The sequence below is a fragment of the Motacilla alba genome, chromosome 29 (assembly GCF_015832195.1).
Source record: "Motacilla alba alba isolate MOTALB_02 chromosome 29, Motacilla_alba_V1.0_pri, whole genome shotgun sequence".
Taxonomy (NCBI): Eukaryota; Metazoa; Chordata; class Aves; order Passeriformes; family Motacillidae; genus Motacilla; species Motacilla alba.
In genome coordinates this window covers 1,177,117-1,197,508 of record NC_052044.1, presented here as the reverse complement: position 1 = coordinate 1,197,508, position 20,392 = coordinate 1,177,117, and the positions used below count along the sequence as shown (strand labels likewise).

Below are 20,392 nucleotides of genomic sequence, written 5' to 3'. Positions count from 1 at the left end.
CTTGCTCTGTGCCCGATCCGGGACCTTCCCCTCCTGTCCCGGTCCCGGTCCCGGTCCCGGTCCCGGTCCCGGTCCCGGTCCCGGTCCCGGTCCCGGTCCGGCTCCTCCGTGCCGTGCTCCCGGCCCCAGCCTGATCCTTCCTGCGGTCCCCCGGTGCCGGTGCCGGTCCCGCCCCCCGGAGCCAAGGAGGACACGGTCGCACGGGGGTCCGAGGCTGTTTTATGAGGGCGCCCGGGCCGGCGGGCGAGCGGGGCGGGGGTCGGGCAGTGCTTCCCGGTACCGGCAGGGAAAGGGGAGCCCCGGGGCGCCGGGCCCGGGGCGGGGGTCGGGCGGGGGTCGGGGACGGCCCCGGTCCCGCTGCTGGTTCCAGTTCCACGCGTGTCCGCCTGTCCCGGCGCTGCTCCTCGCGGCGGCTCCGCTCACAGGGCCAGCACCGGCGGGAACACCGCACCGTCTGCGGGGACACCGCGGTGACAGGGGACACCCGGGGAGAGGGGACACCGCGGTGACAGGGGACACCGCGGGGAGAGGGGACACCGCGGTGACAGGGGACACCGGGGGGAGAGGGGACACCGGGGGGAGAGGGGACAGCGGGGATGAGAGGGGACAGCGGGGATGAGAGGGGACACCGCGGGGGGAGAGGGGACACCCGGGGATGAGAGGGGACATGGGCAGGGGGAGAGGGGACACCGGGGGGGAGAGGGGACACCGCGGGGGGAGAGGGGACACCGGGGAGAGGGGACACCGGGGATGAGAGGGGACACCGCGGTGACAGGGGACACTGGGGAGAGGGGACACCGGGGATGAGAGGGGACACCGGGGATGAGAGGGGACACCCGGGGATGAGAGGGGACACCGGGGGGAGAGGGGACACCGGGGATGAGAGGGGACACCGGGGATGAGAGGGGACACCCGGGGATGAGAGGGGACACCGCGGTGACAGGGGACACCGGGGGGAGAGGGGACACCGCGGTGACAGAGGACACCGGGGGAGAGGGGACACCGCGGTGACAGAGGACACCGGGGGGAGAGGGGACACCGGGGAGAGGGGACAGAGGGGATGAGAGGGGACACCCGGGGATGAGAGGGGACATCGGGGGGAGAGGGGACACCAGGGATGAGAGGGGACACCCGGGGATGAGAGGGGACACCGCGGTGACAGAGGACACCGGGGGGAGAGGGGACACCACGGTGACAGGGGACACCGGGGGAGAGGGGACACCGGGGGGAGAGGGGAAACCCGGGGATGAGAGGGGACACCGCGGGGGCACATGGGCAGGGGGAAAGGGGACACCGGGGGGAGAGGGGACACGGCGGGGTGAGAGGGACACGGGGAGGGGACAGCGGTGACATCTTACGCTTGGGGCTGCCCTGGCTGTCGGGCTCGGGCACCTTCCAGTCCAGCTTGCGGCCCTTCTCGTAGAGCCCCTTGAGCACCTTGCGGAACTCCTCGGGCTCCGCGCCCTGCGGGCTCAGCTCCAGGTACTTGCGGTACAGCTGCAGCGCCGTCCGCGCGTCCTCGATGCTGTCGTGGGTCTCCCCCTGGATCTTCAGGTCTGCGGGGACACCCCCGGCTCAGCGAGGGGACCCTCGGAGGGGGGGATCTGCCCCTGGCCGGGTCCCAGAGCTCGGTTACCCACCCAGGAAGTACCAGGCGAGGAAGCGCAGGGAGATCATCCTCTTCCTCGGGATGTGGAACAGGTACACGGTGTCGATCACCTGGTCCTTGGGCACCTGGGGAGGGGACAGGGTCCTGCTGCCGGGGCGGGGAGGGGGGCAGGGACAAGGGCCGACCCCTCCCAGCCCCCCAGCGTGGCCAGGGAGGGGGGTCAGGCTGTCACCATCAGGTTGATGACACGGAAGTCCTTCTGCAGCCCGTGGCCCACGAACTTGACGCCCACGTCGATGAGGAAACGCAGCTTCAGGTAGGTGGATTTGAGGGTGGTCAGGTGCTTGGAGGAGATCTTGGCATCCAGGTCTCCTGGTTTGATCCCGGAGTACTGGGTCAGGTAATCCACCACCTGTGGAGACCAGGGCACCTGGAGGGGGCTGCAGGGCCCAGGGGCTCTGCCCCCATCCCAATTCCCCTCTCAGCACCCCGGGAGGGGGCTGGTGTTGTAGGACAACAGCCCCAGGTGACCATGGAGGACGTGGGAGTCCAGGTGAGGTCAGAGGACACAGGGGAGCACCCAGGTGTCCATGGAGAGCACCCAGGTGGGTGAGTGTCTGAGTGAGGTCACCATGGAGAACACAGGAGTGCAGGTAAGGTCACCAAAGGGGACAAACGAGTCCCTGGAGAGCAGCCAGGTGTCCATAGGGTGCACTCAGCTGTCCACAGGGAGCACACAGGTGTCCAGATATGGTCACCACAGAGGACAGAGGAGTTCATGGGGAGCACCTAGGTGTCCAGGTGAGGTCACCATGGAGAACACAGGTACGGAGATGAGGTAACCATGGAGAACACACAGGAGCCCAGGTGATGTCACCATGGAGAACACAGAGGTGTCCAAGTGAAGTCACCATGGGGAACACACAAAAACCCAGGTGAGGTAACCAGGGGGAACACACAGGTACCCAGATGAGGTCACTGTCACCTGCAGAGCAGACCCACGTCCCTCCTGGGGGCCTGGGGAGCAGCGTGAGGCCAGGTGGGCCCCCATACCTGCTCCTGGGTGGAGATGTAGTCATCGATGAAGGGCACGCCCTCGTTGGGGCCCTGCCCACGCACGCAGGTGATCCGCGCCACCGACATCTGGCTGGGCTTGATGGTGGACTTGGTGCCATCGCTGCGCAGCTCAGCCTCCTCCTGCCACCAAGCACGGGACACGTGGTGACCAACAGCCCCAGAGGGGCCATCCCTGTGCCCTGTCCCCCTGTCCCCAGCGCTCCCCCACCTCGTTGAGCGTGACGAACTCGGCGTCCAGCCCCACCAGGTCTCCAGCTTGGGGCATCTCGTTGAGCATGAGGGGGATGAAGGTGGCGTGGCACTTGCGCTGCTTGCGGGCCAGCGAGGCCTCGGCCAGGAGGACGCTGGCCTCGATGGGGTTCTTGACTGTGCAGGGAAAAGGGGAAGGAGCTCAGCGGTGCCTCCGCGGCGGCGCCAGCCCCGCCGCCACTTCCACGCCGGGGGGGCACTCACTGACGAGGTTGTACTTGGCGTTGAGGTTCCTCCTGGCGTAGTAGAGGATGGCTGGCACCTTCCAGCTCATGTCAAACTGCACGGCCTCGCACTGCAGGGGAAGGGGGGACGGTCGGGGACAGCCCGGGTGGCTCCACGGGGCGGCCGCGGTGTCACCTCGGCGCTCACCTTGTCCACGGGCTCGATGAGGAAGTCGTTGAAGAGGTACCACTGCTGGTGTGTGACTCCCTGGGGGGAAAGGCACAGCCTTAGGGGCCCCCCCAGGCCGGAGCAGTGACTCCTCTGCCCAGTTACCAGGGAAAGAAGGGTGTGACGGTGCCATGTGGGAACCCCCGCCCTTCCTGGGACACCGTGGGGAAATCCCTGCTGCCCTGGGTGGTGACAGAGGACGAGAAAGGATTGGGCTGGACGGCTCCGGGCTCTGCCCAGCTCCTGAGCAAAACTCCAGGGAGATGCAAGAGATAAGAGACACGGATGGAGCCTTGACACACTCTGGGAACTCCTGCCTTGGGCATCTCCAGCAGAAACCAGGACTGCCCAGACCAGCCCTTTCCTCGGGAAGGGAGATGACGTCCCTGCCCTTACCTGGAAGTACGAGGACAAGCTGGCACCGTGCCCGTGGCCAGGAGGAACCAGCCTGAGTGGGTGTGGGAAGAAGGTTTCTTCAACCCTTCCCTCCCCCTGAGGGGCCCCAGCAGCTCTTGGCACGTTCAGCCAAACCCTCCACGCTTGGCTGAGAGAGCCAGGAATGACAGATCCCCCTCGGGGGGGCTCCCAGGAGCCCGTGGGTACCGTGGGGGTCCCGCAGGGTCTCACCTCCTTCCGCTGGTGGTAGGTCTCTCCCACCTTGATGTGCCCCACCAGGCTGCCCCCAGTGCGGGAATCCAGGATGTGGACAACGGTGGCCATGAGGTCGTAGATGTACACGGACTCGGGGTCGTCTGTAGGGCTCAGCTGCGGGAGGAAGCGGGAATGTCCGAACCCCCAAACCACCAGCCCGGACATTTCCGTGCTCCCCTGAGTTATCTCATCATCTCTCAGCAGAAAGTGGTTCTGAGGCAGCTTTGCTCCACGTGCCCCTCTTGTCACTTCACCCACGGTGATTCTGTGACTTCACCCACGGTCATTCTGTCACTTTACCTCATCAGTCTCGCTCCAGTTGCTCACGTCGAGCTCTTTGCTCTTGGTCAACCTCATCTTGATGGCGTGAGGGATCCAAATGTTCTTCAGTTCCTCCACGGAAGGATACGAATGCCCCGCATCGGGGTTCCCCAGATCCTTCCTGCACGGGGAATCATGGAAAGCTGAGCTGGAGGGAGATGTCACCCCAGCCAGGACTCCCACCCAGCTGATTCCTGAAATTTCTGTGGCAAGCTGGAGCTGCCTGGAGCAGGATTCTGGGAGAGGCGCTCAGCCAATGTGGTTTTGGGGCTTTTGGCAGTTACAAAAGGGGCACGAGGTGGGTGACAAAGGGGATGTGGTGCAGCCTCAGACAGGCAGGTTATCAAATTCACATTATTTACATGAGAAGTAGCCCAGAGAATCACCCAGGAGGTGTCACTGCTCAGAGGTGCCAGCCCAGGAACAGAATCCCAGAATCCCTGAGGTTGGAAAAGCTTTCCAAGGCCGTCAAGTCCAACCTCTGGCCAATCCCAGCCTCGTCACCCAGACCAGAGTGCCACATCCACTCATTCCTTGGCCACCTCCAGGGATGGCGGCTCCACCACCTCCCTGGGCACGTCCAAACTCTTTCCATGAAGAAATTCCTCCTGAATGGTCACCTACCAGTCTCCAAGAGAGATCTCCTTTCCCTTGGTGATGTCAAAGCCTCCTCTCTTCATCATGGCTTTCTGAAAGGAATACTGGCAACGAAACACAGGCAAGCGTCAGCACACGGTGACAGGCCAGCCCTGGGGACACGTGGGTGACAGCCAGGCCAGGAGCAGGGAAAACACAGGGATCTTAAAGTTGGTGACAGGGAAAAAGCAAGGGGAACCCAATGTCCCAGGGTGCTCCCAGGGGGACGGGGGAAGGACAAAGTCACTCCTGCAGTCCCTTCAGCTCTGCCACGCCAGGCGATCTCGTCTTTTCCAACTCCAAAGGCACAGACCGTGCCCCAGGCATGACCCAAGTGCACCAGGTCCTCAGGTGGAGGGAGAGAGGCCAGAGCCAGCGAGAGCAGAGTGAAAACCTCGGCGGGGCCGGGCACCGCAACCCCCGCGTGCCGGGACAAGCGGCCCCGGAGTGTCTCCCCCACCTCAGCCTGTGTCTTCCAGAAATCTGCCTCCTTGGAGCTGTTCACCTCACAGTTAATGACCAGCACGTCCGGCAGGCAGCGAATGTTCCGGGTCTGCACCTGCAGCGAGAGGGGGAGGTGGGAATGAGAGCCCTGGAGAGGCTCCCAGCGGGATTTGGGACATCCGAGCGGGATTTGGGACATCTGCCACCGCCTTGGCTTCCTCCCCTGCCTGGCTGCAGTCCTGGGGGCACTTCCAGGACAACAGAGCTGCTCCAGCAGCTCCTGGGGGGTTGTTTCTCCCTGCTGAATCCTTGCCCCTGTGAGAGGAATTCACAGAGCCCAGGAAATACCCCACGGCTGCCAGCCAGGCCAGGAACCGAATCTCTGGCATCCGCTCAGGAGGTTCCCCGGTGACTCAGGGAGAAACTGCCCCCCTTCGTGCCCGTGTTCCACTGCCCCTCGTGCCTGTGCCCCCATGCCAGGCTCACCGTGGGCTGGTACTTCTCACAGTTCTCACACCAGGCTTGCGTGTTCTGCTCCAAGCAGATGCTGCGCTTTAAAATTTGGGCGAACTCGTAATCCTTGGCTGGTTTTTCTGGAGGGAGAAAGGAGAATAACGTCACCTCCCCAGCACACAAACCTTGACCAGCTGAGCTCAGCCAAACCTCTGGGGTTTTCCTCGCAACCACCAACCAGAAGGTCAAGCCCCAAAAGTGTCTTTCTGAAGCCAAAAGCTTGCCTGATTGGAAACCCACCCCTGGAGCTGAGGCAGCTCCCGGCTGCGGGTGTGTTCCAGCTGGAAAAATCCTGGATGACAAACCCCACCCAGCTGAGGGGGCTGGGCCCTGCAGTTACCCGTGCTCTCGGGGTAGGAGAGGGTGAAGAGCAGCGTGGAGGACACCCGGACAGTCTCCTTCCCACAGCGGCACATGCTGCAGTTCTCCATCTCGCAGCTGAACAGCTGCCCGATCACCGAGTCCCCCGAGGAGCCAAAGCTGCTGGAAAAACAGCACTGGGATCAGCAGAGATGCCTAAGCTGGGGACCCACAACTCCCAAATTCCAGCAGATTTCGGGGAATCAGCCATCTGAGCAGCCCCACCCTTCCAAGCCCCTCTGTAAAGCCTCAAGCCTCCAAGCAGGTTTTAGGGGGGCAGAGGCTCAGCACAGGGTTCAAATATTTGGAGAGTCGCAGTTCCCATGGATCCCTCAGGGCATGAGTGGCAAGAAAACTTCCCGAGGGATGGGGGGGGTCTCTGGTGACCAGTCCCCCTCCCCAGCTTGGCTCATTCCCTGTCCCATCCCCATGCCAGGGCCTCACCTGCTGCCGGCCCCCCGGTAGGCCTGGGGTCCCTCCTGCTCCTGGGTTTCCTGGTGCAGCTGAGTCAGGATGAAACGGTTCCAGCTCTGAATCAGCCTGCCCAGGTTCACCTTCCCCGTGGCTTCATCTGAGTCTGCCAGGATCAAGCCCAGAGCCGACGCCTCCGGGATCGTGCGGAAAGCCCGCAGGAAATTGCTTCCCTGGGCACGGGGCAAGAGCAATGTCACCAAGGTCAAGTGACAGGAGTTTCCATCTGCCTGCCCAGCACCGCTCCCGCTCCTCTGCCATTCCCTGGGCAGCCCAGCCCAGCCCAGACCTGGCAGGGGTCTCCTCGGGACAGGTCCAGCATGTGGAAGAGCAAGCCCAGCTCGCAGCCCAGGCAGAATTCCTTCTGGCACAGGTGGTTCTGGACCAGGCAGCGGACGGGCTCCAGGAAATACAGCACCTGGCAGAGAGAGCCAGCAGTCAGGGGGGCTCTGGGGGGCCCCAGGGGGTCTGGGTGGGACTGGGGCAGCTCCCACCTGGATCATGCAGTTGCAGTAGGCGTTGGGAATGTGGGGCTCCAGCCCCGCAAACAGCGTCTTGTTGTAATGCTTGAAGTCAAAATCCTCCAGCCCCAGCTTGGAGTATTTGATGGTGACCTGAGCAGAGATGTGACAGGTGAAACAAACACCTCCCCATGGGACCCCTGGTGCTCCCCACGGAGCCTTTTCCCCACCGTGCCCCAGAGCAGCCCCCCGAGGCCACCACCTTCCTGTACTTCTTGGCCACCCTGTAGAGATGTGGCTCCTCCTCACGCCCGATCGGGGACTCGGGGACTTGGCTGAAGTTGTCAAACTCGTTGTCCAACTCCTTCAACCGATAAGGAATCTTGGAGCAGGGAGAGAGAAGGGGTGAGCAGCTGAACCCTGAGGTGGGGAGAAACCCCACAAGCAACTCCGGGCTTTCCTGCCTCCCTGAATGAGCAAAGGGATCCACCAGAGCAGAGTGGGGCCCTCCCTGGACCTGCACGAGGCCTCCACACCTTCCTGCTCGCAGGGATTTGTCACTGTGGGAAAGCACAGGGCAGTGTTTTCCCAAGGCTGAGGGACATGCCATGAACCTCCCAACAGCTCAGACCTTCCCTGCCCTCAGAGTCACTGAGGGATGGAACTGGGAAAACTCCATCCCTTTCCCTGCTCAGGAGAAGCTGCCACTCCAAACTCCACCTGCACCATCCCAAGGGAATGGGATGGGATTCCACCTCTTGTCCTGAAACCTCAGGGATCCCTCAGCACTCAGAGAGCTCCATCCCATCCCAGGCTGCAGAGCTCCACCCTCCCAAAATCCCCTGCAGGCAGTGGGTACCTGGTTCCGGAGCTTGGTCCTGGGGTTTGGGGCGTAGCCGATGAACCCCACCTTCTTCATGGTGCGCAGGATCTCGGGATCCACCGGGGGGGCTCGCCTGGAAACACCCCCTGACTCAGAGCAGCATCTCCCACCCACCCGGGGGGGCTCAGGGACCCACCCTTGGGGGGATCCTGAGCTTTCCCCCCTCCCCAGGTTTCATTTTCCATCCCAACGAGGGACGTGCCGGGGCAGCAGCGCTGAGCACAGGGATGTAGGGGGTAGGGAGAGGGAAAAGGAGATTCCACACGGGCAGAGCAGAGGCAGGATGCCACTGGGAATGGGAGGGAGGGAGGTTGGACCGTGTCCCACCATCCTCACACCTGCACGGTCACACCTCCACTGCAGGAAACTCATCTGGTGTTTCCCAGGCAAGCAGGAATGATGCCTTAGGATTTAGCTTTTATATTTTTCAGACCCCCTATTGCTTTGTGGTGTAACTCTACAACTCCACAGCCTGTCAGCTGCTGTCCTCCCATTTTATTTACATGAAACAATTCCTCTCTGAAACTCAAGGACACCTGACTCAAACTCCTAGAGATGTAAACAACAGTGAATTGAGGGAGGGCAAACTTGGAGTGAATGCCTCCGTTACCTGAGGCTGTAACTGGAGTGAATGCCTCCATTACCTGAGGCTGTAATCGGAGTAAATAACTCCATTACCTGAGGCTGTAATCGGAGTAAATAACTCCATTACCTGAGGCTGTAATTGGAGTAAATGCCTCCATTACCTGAGGCTGTAATTGGAGGATTAACACCTGATGCACCAAACTTATAAAGGTGTGAAAAACTCATGACCAACCTCTGGGAGAATTTAACTACCCAAGGTGCACCTATTGAAGGCCTTCAATAAAAACCTGCTTTCCATTTAATTTAATCCCTCTATCCTCTGATCTAGGCAGCCACTCCAGGCACGGGGAAAGAGAGTGACTCTGCCAGAGTCCCTTTCCCGCGTTTTTCTTAGACGGAATTTGGGAATTACCGCGGCGCCGGGGCGGAGTTGGCGGCCGGCCAGTCGGAGAGCAGCGCGTCGCTGGTCAGCGGCACCGGGATCAGCGACAGCGGCACCAGGTCCTGGTTCCAGTCCAGGTGTGGCAGCGTGTCCACCATGCAGGGCAGGGCGAAGTCAGTCTCACGGGAGTAGGCGTTGAAAGTGACCTCGGGGGAGTCGGCCCAGAGGTGGACGCAGCCCTCGGAGTCGCCGAAGGCCAGCGCCTGCTTGCTGGCCGACACGTCAAAGGTCATGATGAGCGGCCCCACGGTGTTGACGTGGAAGATGTCAGCGGGGTTGGCCAGCCCGGTGGGCTCACAGAACTGGCACTGGCCTGGGGAGGAGGGAAAACGGGGCAGTGTGGTACCAGGAGCGGTGGGAGTCAGGAGGGGGTGGCACACAGGTGTCACGCCGCTGAAGCTGGATGGACGCGGCACTTGGATGAGCTTCGTGGAGTGTTCTGAGCGGGAAGGGAGCTACAGGGATCAAACTCCAGCTCCTGGTCCTGTGTAGGGCAAGCCCAAAGGTTCCCCAGCTCCCAAATCCCACCACCTGAGAGCACTGTCCAAAGACTCCAGAATATGGAATATCCATATTCCATTAACTTCCAGAATCATGGAATATCCTGAGCTGAAAGGAACTCACGTGGATCATTGAGTCCAACTCCTGTCCTTGCACAGGACAACCCCAAAAATTCCTCAAATCCCCAAATCTCAACACCTGAGAGCATTGTCCCTGACCTCTCGAATCATGGAATATCCTGAGCTGAAAGGAACCCACAAGGGTTGAAGTCCAGCTCCTGTCTGCCCAGGAATTCCTCAGATCCTCAAATCCCAACACCTGAGAGCGTTAAGGACTTGAGAGCATTGTCCAAACACTCTCTGGCCTCTGGAATCATGGAATAACCTGAGCTGCAAGAGACTCACAAGGATGGAAATCCAACTCCTGTCCTTGCAGAGGACACTCTAAAATCCCACCCTGTGCCTGAGAGCGCTGCCCAAACACTCCTGGAGCTCTGGCAGCCTTGGGACCATGCCCAAGAGCCTGTTCAGTGCCCAACCACCCTCTGGAGGAAGAACCTTTTCCCAAAATCCCACCTACACAGTTCCAGCCACTCCCTTGGCTCCTGTCACCATCCCAGAGAGCAAAGCGAGGAATTCGGGAGCTCTCCTCTCATCCTCCTCTGCTCCTGAATCCCACAGGACCCAGCCCTGAACTTGGGGACACCACCACCATCCCCACACGTGGAAAATGGATCCGTAGAGAATGTTTAAAGCTTGACAGAAGCGTCACCCGCGGCGTGACCGCACCTGTCTGGGAGATGATGGCCAGGCGCGAGGTGTAGGTGGGGATGAAGCGGAGGAAGAAGGGGTCGATGTGGACCTGCAGGGGGGTGGTGGCCCTCATCATGCGCAGGTCGTAGACCTTGAGGAAGCGGTCGCAGGCCAGCCCGTTCATGCGGCTGGAGAAGCCACAGGTCACCAGCAGGTTGCCGTGCACGTCGAAGTCCGACAAGCTCCCGGAGTGGGCGTCGAACTCGTGCTCCACCACGAAGGTGCGCAGGTCGCGCAGGGACACCTGAGAGGGGACGTCCTGGCCGTGGTCACCCAGCCTCTGGAGCTCTGGGAAGAGCCCAAATCCTGGGATTTCCCCTCCTGCACAGGGGTTACCTTGCCCGAGGTGTGGCCGCAGAAGAAGAAGCGGTTGGATTGCCTCATGATGGTGATGCCGGGCACCTCCACGGTGTACTGGGAGAGAGGTGGGAGAGCAGGGATCAGCAAAGGGCAGGGAGCAGGGATGGACAGGGATGGAGCAGGGATGGAGCAGGGATGGACAGGGATGAGAGCAGGGATGGACAGGGATGGAGCAGGGATGGAGCAGGGATGGACAGGGATGGACAGGGATGGACAGGGATGGAGCTGGGATGGACAGGGATGGAGCAGGGATGAGAGCAGGGATGGAGCAGGGATGGAGCAGGGATGAGAGCAGGGATGGACAGGGATGGAGCAGGGATGAGAGCAGGGATGGAGCAGGGATGGAGCAGGGATGAGAGCAGGGATGGACAGGGATGGAGCAGGGATGAGAGCAGGGATGGAGCAGGGATGGAGCAGGGATGGAGCAGGGATGGACAGGGATGAGAGCAGGGATGAGAGCAGGGATGGAGCAGGGATGAGAGCAGGGATGGACAGGGATGGAGCAGGGATGGAGCAGGGATGGAGCAGGGATGAGAGCAGGGATGGAACAGGGATGGAGATGGATGGAGAGGGATGAGCAGGAAAGAGATTCCTCCCTGCCCATCCTGCAGCATGGGCAGGGAGGAATCCCAGAGCAAAGCTCCAGGGAGCAGCCCCCGGCCCTGGCACACCTTCTGCGTCTCCTGGACGGTGTTGAGGTCCATCTCCAGGACGTGGTTCTGCAGCCCAGCCACCAGCAGGGTGTTGTTGTCCGTCAGCAGGAGGCTGTGCATGTCCTCGGATTCATCCATGCTGGGGGACAGGCAGGACACCCTGACACAGCTGAGACCCCAGAGACCCCTGACACCCCAGAGACCCCTGAGAACTCAGAGACCCCTGACGCACCTGACACACCTGAGACCCCTGAGACACCTGAGACCCCTGAGAACTCAGAGACCCCTGACACCCCTGAGGCTCATGAGACCCCTGAGGCACCTGAGACCCCTGACACCCCAGAGACCCCCAAGACCCCTGAGACCCCAGAGACCCCCAAGACCCCTGACACACCTGAGACCCCTGAGACCCCCAAGACCCCTGACACACCTGAGACCCCCGAGACCCCCGAGACCCAGACACACCTGACACCCCAGAGACCCCCAAGACCCCCAAGACCCCTGACACACCTGAGAGCCCAGAGACTCCCGAGACCCCTGACACACCTGAGACCCCAGAGACCCCCAAGACCCCTGACACACCTGAGACCCCTGAGACCCCCAAGACCCCTGACACACCTGAGACCCCCGAGACCCCCGAGACCCCCGAGACCCAGACACACCTGAGACCCCAGAGACCCCCAAGACCCCCAAGACCCCTGACACACCTGAGAGCCCAGAGACTCCCGAGACCCCTGACACACCTGAGAGTCCAGAGACCCCTGACACCCCAGAGACCCCGGAGACCCTGCCCAGCTGCTGGAGGGAGCAGGGAAGGGCTGGAGGGGCCAGCAGCACTCACAGGTAGTCGAAAATGATGAGGCCGCCCCGGGACAGGTACTTGAGGTTGGTTTTGGTGAGGAAGAGCACGCCGTTCTCCAGGCTCTGGATCTGGCGGATGTCGTCGCTGCTGTTCACCTGGAAGGAGGAGTAGCGCTCCAGCGTGGGCCCGAAGAAGGAGGTGGCGTGGCCCTGAAAGCAGAGGGGACGGGGATGTCACAACCCCCCGTCCCAGTGGGTGTGACACAACCGAGCGCTGCTTCGTCCTCTGCCAGATCCTGCATTTTCCAGGTTGTGGGGGCACTCCTGGGTGCTCCAAGCCAGCTCAGGATTTTCCCTGGATAAATCAAAAATCCCAACATGGCCCCTCTGCCCTGAAAGCAGAAGGGACAGAGGTGTCACAACTCCATGTCCTGGTGGGTGTGACACAGACGGGTGTCACTATGTCCTCTGCCAGATCCAGGTTATGGGGGTTTTCCTCTAACCCATTAACCCTATAACCCATAACCCCATTAACCCTATAACCCATAACCCCATAATTCCAGGTTATGGGTCAGGCTTTTCCAGGTTATGGAGGTTTTCCTCTTAAAACCTCTCCAGAGCTCCCCAAAACCTTCCCAGAGCTCCCCAAAACCTCTCCACATCTTCCCAAAACCTCCCCAAACCTCTCCAGAGCTCCGCCAAACCTTCCCAGGTCTTCCTAAGCCTTCCCAAAACCACTCCAGAGCTTCAAAACCTCTCCAGATCTTCCCAAAACCTCCCCAGAGCTTCCAAAACCTTCCCAAAACCTCCCCAGAACCTCCCAAAACCTCCCCAGAACCTCCCAAAACCTCTCCAGAACCTTCCCAGAGCTTCCCAAATCCTCCTTAGATCTCCCCAAAATCTCTCCAGAGCTTCCCACAACCTTCCCAGAGCTTCCCAGAACTTCCCCAACACCTTCCCAGAGCTTCCTAAAACCTCCCCAGAACCTCCCAGAGCTTCCCAAAAACCTCTCCAGAGCTCCCCAAAATGTCTCCAGATCTTCCCAGAACCTCCCCAAAACCTCTCCAGACCTTCCCAAAACCTCTCCAGAGCTCCCAAAAACCTCTCCAGAACCTCCCAAAACCTCCACAGAGCTTCCAAAACCTCTCCAGAACCTTCCCAAATCCTCCCCAACACCTTCCCAGAGCTTCCTAAAACCTCCCCAGAACCTCCCAGAACCACTCCAGAGCTTCCCAAAACTTCTCCAGAGCTCCCCAAAATGTCTTCAGATCTTCCCAGAACCTCCCCAAAACCTCTCCAGACCTTCCCAAAACCTCTCCAGAGCTCCCCAAAATGTCTCCAGATCTTCCCAGAACCTCCCCAAAACCTCTCCAGAGCTCCCAAAAACCTCTCCAGAGCTCCCCAAAACCTCTCCAGAGCTCCCCAAAATGTCTCCAGATCTTCCCAGAACCTCCCCAAAACCTCTCCAGACCTTCCCAAAACCTCTCCAGAGCTCCCCAAAACCTCTCCAGAGCTCCCCAAAACGTCTCCAGATCTTCCCAGAACCTCCCCAAAACCTCTCCAGAGCTCCCCAAAACCTCTCCAGATCTTCCCAGAACCTGCCCAGGGCTCCACCAGCTCCCCACGTACCCCGTGGTTGCCGACCCACAGCATCTCCTCGTGCAGGTCGAAGTGCGCCACGGCCACGGGCACGCCGACCTCGGAGACGGCCGTGTGCAGCTCGCTGTAGATGCCCTCCATCAGGGGCACCGGGTCGGGCACCGGGAGCCCCTCCAGGGCCACCCCCTCGGGGTCCAGCTCCACCAGGTTGGGGTTCAGGTGCGGGTCCAGCACCGGCTCCAGCGCGGGGTGCAGGGGAGGAGCGAACTCGGCCAGGGAGGGGTTGAGCCCCTCGAAATTCATGGTGGGTCCCGGCCCTGGAGAGGGGGGAGAGGAACCGGGGATGGGACGGGCTGGAACCGGGAATGGGACGGGCTGGAACCGGGGATGGGACGGGCTGGAACCGGGGATGGGACGGGCTGGAACCGGGCATGGGACGGGCTGGAACCGGTCATGGGACGGGCTGGAACCGGGCATGGGACGGGCTGGAACCGGGGATGGGACGGGCTGGAACCGGGGATGGGACGGGCTGGAACCGGGCATGGGATGGGAACTGGGATCTCCGGGGTGAGAGATGGGAATGGCAGCTGGGATCGGGATCATTGGGGGTGAGGGACAGGAATGGCAGCTGGGATCGGGATCTCTGGGGGTGAGGGACAGGAATGGCAGCTGGGATCGGGATCACCGGGGTGAGAGATGGGAATGGCAGCTGGGATCGGGATCATTGGGGGTGAGGGACGGGAATGGCAGCTGGGATCGGGATCATTGGGGGTGAGGGACAGGAATGGCAGCTGGGATCGGGATCACTGGGGTGAGAGATGGGAATGGCAGCTGGGATTGGGATCACCGGGGTGAGAGATGGGAATGGCAGCTGGGATCGGGATCATTGGGGGTGAGAGACAGGAATGGCAGCTGGGATTGGGATCACCGGGGTGAGAGATGGGAATGGCAGCTGGGATCGGGATCATTGGGGTGAGGGACAGGAATGGCAGCTGGGATCGGGATCATTGGGGGTGAGGGACGGGAATGGCAGCTGGGATCGGGATCTCCGGGGTGAGAGATGGGAATGGCAGCTGGGATCGGGATCATTGGGGGTGAGGGACAGGAATGGCAGCTGGGATCGGGATCACCGGGGTGAGGGATGGGAATGGCAGCTGGGATCGGGATCACCAGGGTGAGGGACAGGAATGGCAGCTGGGATCGGGATCTCTGGGGTGAGGGACAGGAATGGCAGCTGGGATCGGGATCACCGGGGTGAGGGACAGGAATGGCAGCTGGGATCGGGATCACCGGGGTGAGGGACAGGAATGGCAGCTGGGATCGGGATCACCGGGGTGAGGGACGGGAATGGCAGCTGGGATCGGGATCACCGGGGGTGAGGGGCAGGAACGGGGACTGGGGGGCAGAAGCAAGGGTTGAGGGGCAGGAACGGGGGTGAGGGACGGGAATGGCAGCTCCGGGGGTGAGAGGCAGGAACGACAACCGGGATCTCCGGTCCCGGGGTGAGGGGCAGGGCTCTCGGTAGGCCCCGGGATGCAAAGTCCCTGTCCCGGGGGGTGATCAGAGCCTGGCATGGACGGGGGAAGAGGTTGGGGTGGTCCCTGGGCACCGGGCAGGGATCCCAGGACACCGGGCACTGTCTCTGGGCACGGGGCAGGGGTCCCAGAGCACCGGGCAGCCTCCGGGCTAACCGGGAAGCAGCCCAAGATGCCAGGCAGCCCGCCGGGGATACCGGGCAGTGGTCCCAGAGCACGGAACAACCTCCAGAGGAAGCGGGCAGTGTCCCAAGGCACGAGCAGCGGTCCCGGGGCACCGGGCAGCCAAACCGGGCCCCGCCCGCCCCAGCCCCGGTGCTCCGCGCCAGCTCCGCGCCCGCCGCCTTTATCACCGCGACCCCACACCGAACGCGCCGGCGGGACCGGCGCTATCAGCGGCCGCAGGCCCAGGCGTGGGGCCGGGCGGAGCACGGCGGGGCCCGGCCGGACCCGCCGCTCTCACCGAGTCCCGGAGCCGCCACCCGCGCCCCGCTGCGCGCGCCGTTACCGAGCCACCGCGGGCTGAGCCGCGCCGGGGCCGCGCTCCCGGGCTCGTCCCGCTGCGCCGCCGCGGCCGGGCCGGACCGGGGCCGCTCCCGCCGTCGCTACGGCAACCGCGCCCCCTGCCCGGTAAACCGGGCCCGCCCCGCGCCGCCGGCCAATGGCAGCGCAGAGCGCCGGGCGCTGGCCAATCAGCGCCCGAGGAGGGCGGGACTAAGCGGCGCCGCGGGACGGGGCGGCGCACGGGACAAAAAGGCTGCAAGCGGCGGGTCCGCGGCGGGGGAGCCCCGGGGGAGTCCCGGGACCACCGGGAGCCTCTCGGTGCCTCTCGGAGCCCCTCGGAGCCCCGGGCGATGCCGAGTCGTGCGGCGGCTGCGGCATTTGGGGTCCCACGCAGCGTCCCCGGTCACCTACGAGAGCCCGCGGTGTGTCGCAGAGCAGCCCCGGGCGTCCCGCGGTGCCCGCGGGTGTCTGGCACCCCTCGGGGTCCCCAAGTGTCCCCAAGTGTCCCGCGCAGTCCCTTGGCATTCCTACACAGCGTGCACGGGGGTCCCACGATGTCCCCTGGTGTCCCACCGTGTCGCCCGTCACCCCGTGGGGTGCCCAAAGTGTCCCCAAATGTCCCCGTGTCCCACGCTGTCCCCTGGCACCCCGTGGGGTCCCCCAAAGTGTCCCCAGATGCCTTTCAGTGTCCCCCGCTGTCTTCTGGCATCCCACAGTGTCCCACGGGGTCCCCTGGCAACCCACGGCATCCCAAAGTGTCCCCAAATGTCCCCAAATGTCCCCGTGTCCCACGCTGTCCCCTTGTACCTCACTATGTCTGCTGGTGTCCCTCATTGTCCCACGCTGTCCCACAGTGTCCCTCAATGTCCCACATTGTCCCCAAATGTCTCTCAATGTCCCCCGGTGTCCCCCCCCCCCCGTCCCCACCATCCCCGCTGTCCCCCAGCCCCCCCGATGTCCCCAAGTGTCCCGACTCCCGCCCGTGTCCCCGGCCCATCCCCGGTGCCCGCGGCGCGCCCGGTGCCGGGGAAGGCCGGGGGCAGCCCCGGCGGGCGGGGCGGGAAGCGCCGGAGCCGCCGCCGCGGAGCCGCCGGGATTGCGGCAGCACCGCCCGGTCCGGCCCGGGACACCGCGGGGACACGGGGGGACACGGTGGGGACACGGTGGGGATACCGCGGGGACACCGGGGGGACACACGGGGGACACGGGGGGGACAGCGGGGGGAACATCGGGGGGACACCGCGGGGACAACGAGGGGACATCGAGGGGGCAAGGAGGGGACACCGAGATGACACCCGGGAACACAGCGGCACCGGGAGCGGCCGCACCGGGGCTCCTCCGCTCTGCGGTGCGCTCACGGTGTGACCGAGCGGCCGTCCGGCTCCCGGTGCCTCTCCCGGTGCCCGTGCCCGTGCCGGTGCCGCTGCCGGTTCCTCCCATCCCGCCAGGAACTGCCCCGGGTTTTCCTGCCCGTCCCATCCCGTCCCGTCCCGTCCCGTCCCGTCGCGGCGGGGGCGCAGCGCGGGGACCCCGGCCCGGTATCGGTTCTGCTTTCGAGGGGCGGCGGCGGCGATGCCGCAGGGACGGGAGCACCTGCCCCGGGATTCCCCACCTGCCGCCGCCCGATAAGAGCCCGGTGGCGGCGCCGGTGGCGGCACAGACCGAGCTGCGATGGCTCCGCTCCGCCGCCTCTGCCTGTGCGCGCTCCTCGCTCTGCTGCCGCCGCCTCCCGCCGCACCGGCACCGGCACCGGCACCGGCCCCGGCCCCGCTCCGCCGGCCGGACTGGGCCGCCTGCCGGGTCCTGTCCCGGGAGCTGTCGCGGCTGCTGGCGGCGGTCAGAGAGCCGCACCCGGTGCTGGTGAGTGCGGGGGCTCGGGAAGGACCGGCGGCTCGCCCGGGGTACCGGAGGGGCTCGCCCGGGGTACCGGGAGGCTCGGCCGGGGTACCGGAGGGGCTCGGGAAGCAGCGGAGGGTTCGGCTGGGGGCACCGGGGGACTCGGGAAGTACCGGGACGCTCGGCCGGGGGCAGCGGGAGCTCGGTCGGGGCACCGGGAGGTTCGGGAAGCACCGGGAGGCTCAGCCAGGGTACCGGGGGAGATTCGACCGGGGTACCGGGGAGCTCGGCCGGAGAGAGCCGCGGCTCGACCGGTAACACCGGGGGCTCGCCCGGGGCACCGGGATCTCGGCCGGGGAGAGCCAGGGCACGGCCGCTGCACCGGGGGGCTCGGCCAGGGGCGGCCGGAGGCACCGGGGACTCGGCCGTGGGAATTGGGGGCTCGGGAAGCACCGGGGGGCTCAACCAGAGTACCGGGAGCTCGGCCGGGGACACCGGGGGCTCCGCTGGGGACACCGGGAGGCTCGGGAAGCACCGGTGGACTCGGCCGGGGCACCGGGGGGCTCAGCCAGAGTACCGGGGGGTTTGACCGGGATACCGGGGGCAGCGGGAAGCACCGGGAGATGCGGGGGCATCGCGGCGGGGGTGAGACCGGGGTGGGGAGGGGGGGGTCGGTGTCCCGGTGCCGGCGGTCCCGGGACACGTGGGGACGGCACCGATCGCTGCTCCAGGAGGGGCTGCAGCTGCTGGAGGACGAACCCCAAAATTGGCCCCCCCGGATCCGCTGCAGCGACGCCTGCGACCCCCTGACCCTGGAGAGCAACCACACGGTACCGGGGGGCTCCGGGGGGCTCCGGGGGGCTCCGGGGGGCTCCGGGGGGCTGCGGGGACCGGGGGGCCCCGGGGATGCTGGGGGTTCACCTGGGCAGCCCAGGTGTGCTCGGGGGTGTCGCTAGGGGTGCCTGGGGGGGTTCCGGGGGTCTCTGGGGGTCCCAGGGGTGTCCGGGGTCCCAGGGATGCTGAGGATGCGTTTGGAGGTCCCGGGGGGGTCTCAGGAACGCTGGGGGAGGCACTCGGGGGTCCCGGGGATGTCTGGGGGTCCCAGAAATGCTGAGGATGAACCTGGGGGTCCCAGAGGGGTCTCAGGGATGCTGGGGGTCCCAAGGATGCATTTGGAGGTCCCACAGGGGTCCCAGCCATGCCGGGGGATGCGCTGGGGGGTCCCGGGGGTCCCGGGAAGGCTGAGGGATGCGCTTGGGGATCCTGAGAATCCCTGGGGGACGCATTTGGAGGTCCCCGAGGGACGCTCCTTCCGTTCCCACGAGCGCCCGGGGGTCCCGGGGGTCCCGGTGGGGGTGTGAGGATGTCCCGGAGAGTCCCGGACCCCCATCTCACCCCGCCCCGCTCCCCGCAGCGCTGCCTGCACCGGATCCACCAGGCGCTGCAGCACTACCGGGACCTGCTGGGCTCCGACATCTTCCGGGAGCAGCCGCAGCCCCAGCTGGAGACCACCATGGAGCAGCTGCTGCGCCACGTCCCGGTGAGCACCGGGGGGCCGCCGGGGGGCCCGGGGGGCTGCGAGGGCCGGGGGGGCTCAGGGATGCTGGGGGTTCACTGGTGTGCTCGGGGGTGTCGCTGAGGGTCCCTGGGGGAGGGATCCCAGGGGTGTCCGAGGGTCCTGGAAATGTTTAGGGGTCCCATGGGATGCTCTGGGGTTCTTCTGGGGGGTCCCGGGGGTGTCCGGGGTTCAAAAGATGCTCTGGGTTCATCTGGGGGATCCCAGGGGATGCTCTGGGTTCATCTGGGGGGGTCCCAGAGATGTCTGGGGGGGTCCCAGGGATGTCTGGGAGGGTCCCAGAGATGTCTGGGGGGTCCCAGAGATGTCTGGGGGGTCCCAGAGGTGTCTGGGGGGTCCCAGAGATGTCTGGGGGGGTCCCAGGGATGTCTGGGGGGTCCCAGAGATATCTGGGGGGGGGTCCCAGGGATGTCTGGGGGGGTCCCAGGGATGTCTGGGGGGTCCCAGAGATGTCTAGGAGGGGGTCCCAGGGATGTCTGGGGGGGTCCCAGAGATATCTGGGGGGGTCCTAGGGATGTCTGGGGGGGTCCCAGGGGTGTCTGGGGGGGTCCCAGAGATATCTGGGGGGGGTCCCAGGGATGTCTGGGGGGTCCCAGGGGTGTCTGGGGGTCCCAGAGATGTCTGGGGGGGGGGTCCCAGAGATGTCTGCGGGGGTCCCAGAGATGTCTGGGGGGGGTTCCAGGGATGTCTGGGGGGTCCCAGGGGTGTCTGGGGGTGAAGCTGAGCCCCGGGGGGGCTTGCAGGGAGCCTGGGACACCCCATCCTCGGGCTGACCCCCCTCCCTGACCGCCGTGTCCCCGCAGGACGGGCACGGTCGCCCCTCCCGGCACCTCCTGGCCCCCACCAAGGAGTGGGAGCAGCCGCTGCAGCGGCACCTGGCCCTGAAGCGGCTCCGCTCCTTCGCTGCCCTCATCGGCCGCGTCTTCAACCACAGCGCCCGCTGAGCCCCCCCGACACCGCCCCCCTTATTTATTGCCCCTTCCCCAGGGGTTATTTATGACGGGAGACGCTCCTTTATTTATCTCGGGTATTTATGAGTTTCTAATAAAGCTCCGATGGAGACGAGCGGGCGGGAAGGGGTTTATTTACAGAGAGGGGGTGGGGAGGGGTCCCTGGGAGG

The 20,392-nt window shown here is 64.4% G+C and overlaps 2 protein-coding genes across 3 annotated transcripts; one reads left to right on the top strand and one right to left on the bottom strand.

Annotated features, from left to right (window-relative positions):
* Positions 1-134: 134 nt before the first annotated feature.
* Positions 135-15,986, bottom strand: PAN2 (poly(A) specific ribonuclease subunit PAN2). Of its 2 annotated transcripts, none has more exons than XM_038164392.1 (26): positions 15,865-15,986; positions 13,852-14,138; positions 12,263-12,432; positions 11,440-11,560; positions 10,745-10,822; positions 10,385-10,652; positions 9,066-9,408; positions 8,045-8,141; positions 7,448-7,567; positions 7,219-7,338; positions 7,014-7,142; positions 6,698-6,897; positions 6,234-6,376; positions 5,867-5,973; positions 5,397-5,495; positions 4,925-5,001; positions 4,280-4,421; positions 3,956-4,093; positions 3,308-3,367; positions 3,140-3,230; positions 2,895-3,052; positions 2,663-2,806; positions 1,842-2,021; positions 1,641-1,734; positions 1,359-1,556; positions 135-454 (listed from the first exon to the last, which is right to left on the bottom strand). In XM_038164392.1, exons 2-26 carry the CDS (start codon positions 14,122-14,124, stop codon positions 420-422), a joined length of 3,585 nt encoding a protein of 1,194 aa, XP_038020320.1. In that variant the 5' UTR covers positions 14,125-14,138; positions 15,865-15,986; the 3' UTR covers positions 135-419. The 2 variants fall into 2 exon arrangements, with proteins under 2 accessions (XP_038020320.1, XP_038020321.1); XM_038164393.1 differs by having other exon boundaries at positions 6,234-6,373.
* A 1,520-nt stretch (positions 15,987-17,506) lies between these two features.
* On the top strand, positions 17,507-20,337 carry IL23A (interleukin 23 subunit alpha). The gene is made up of 4 exons (XM_038164394.1): positions 17,507-17,720; positions 18,428-18,526; positions 19,111-19,236; positions 20,076-20,337. The coding sequence occupies exons 1-4, from the start codon at positions 17,532-17,534 to the stop codon at positions 20,214-20,216; spliced, it is 555 nt and encodes a 184-aa protein (XP_038020322.1). The 5' UTR covers positions 17,507-17,531; the 3' UTR covers positions 20,217-20,337.
* The last annotated feature ends 55 nt before the right edge of the window (positions 20,338-20,392 follow it).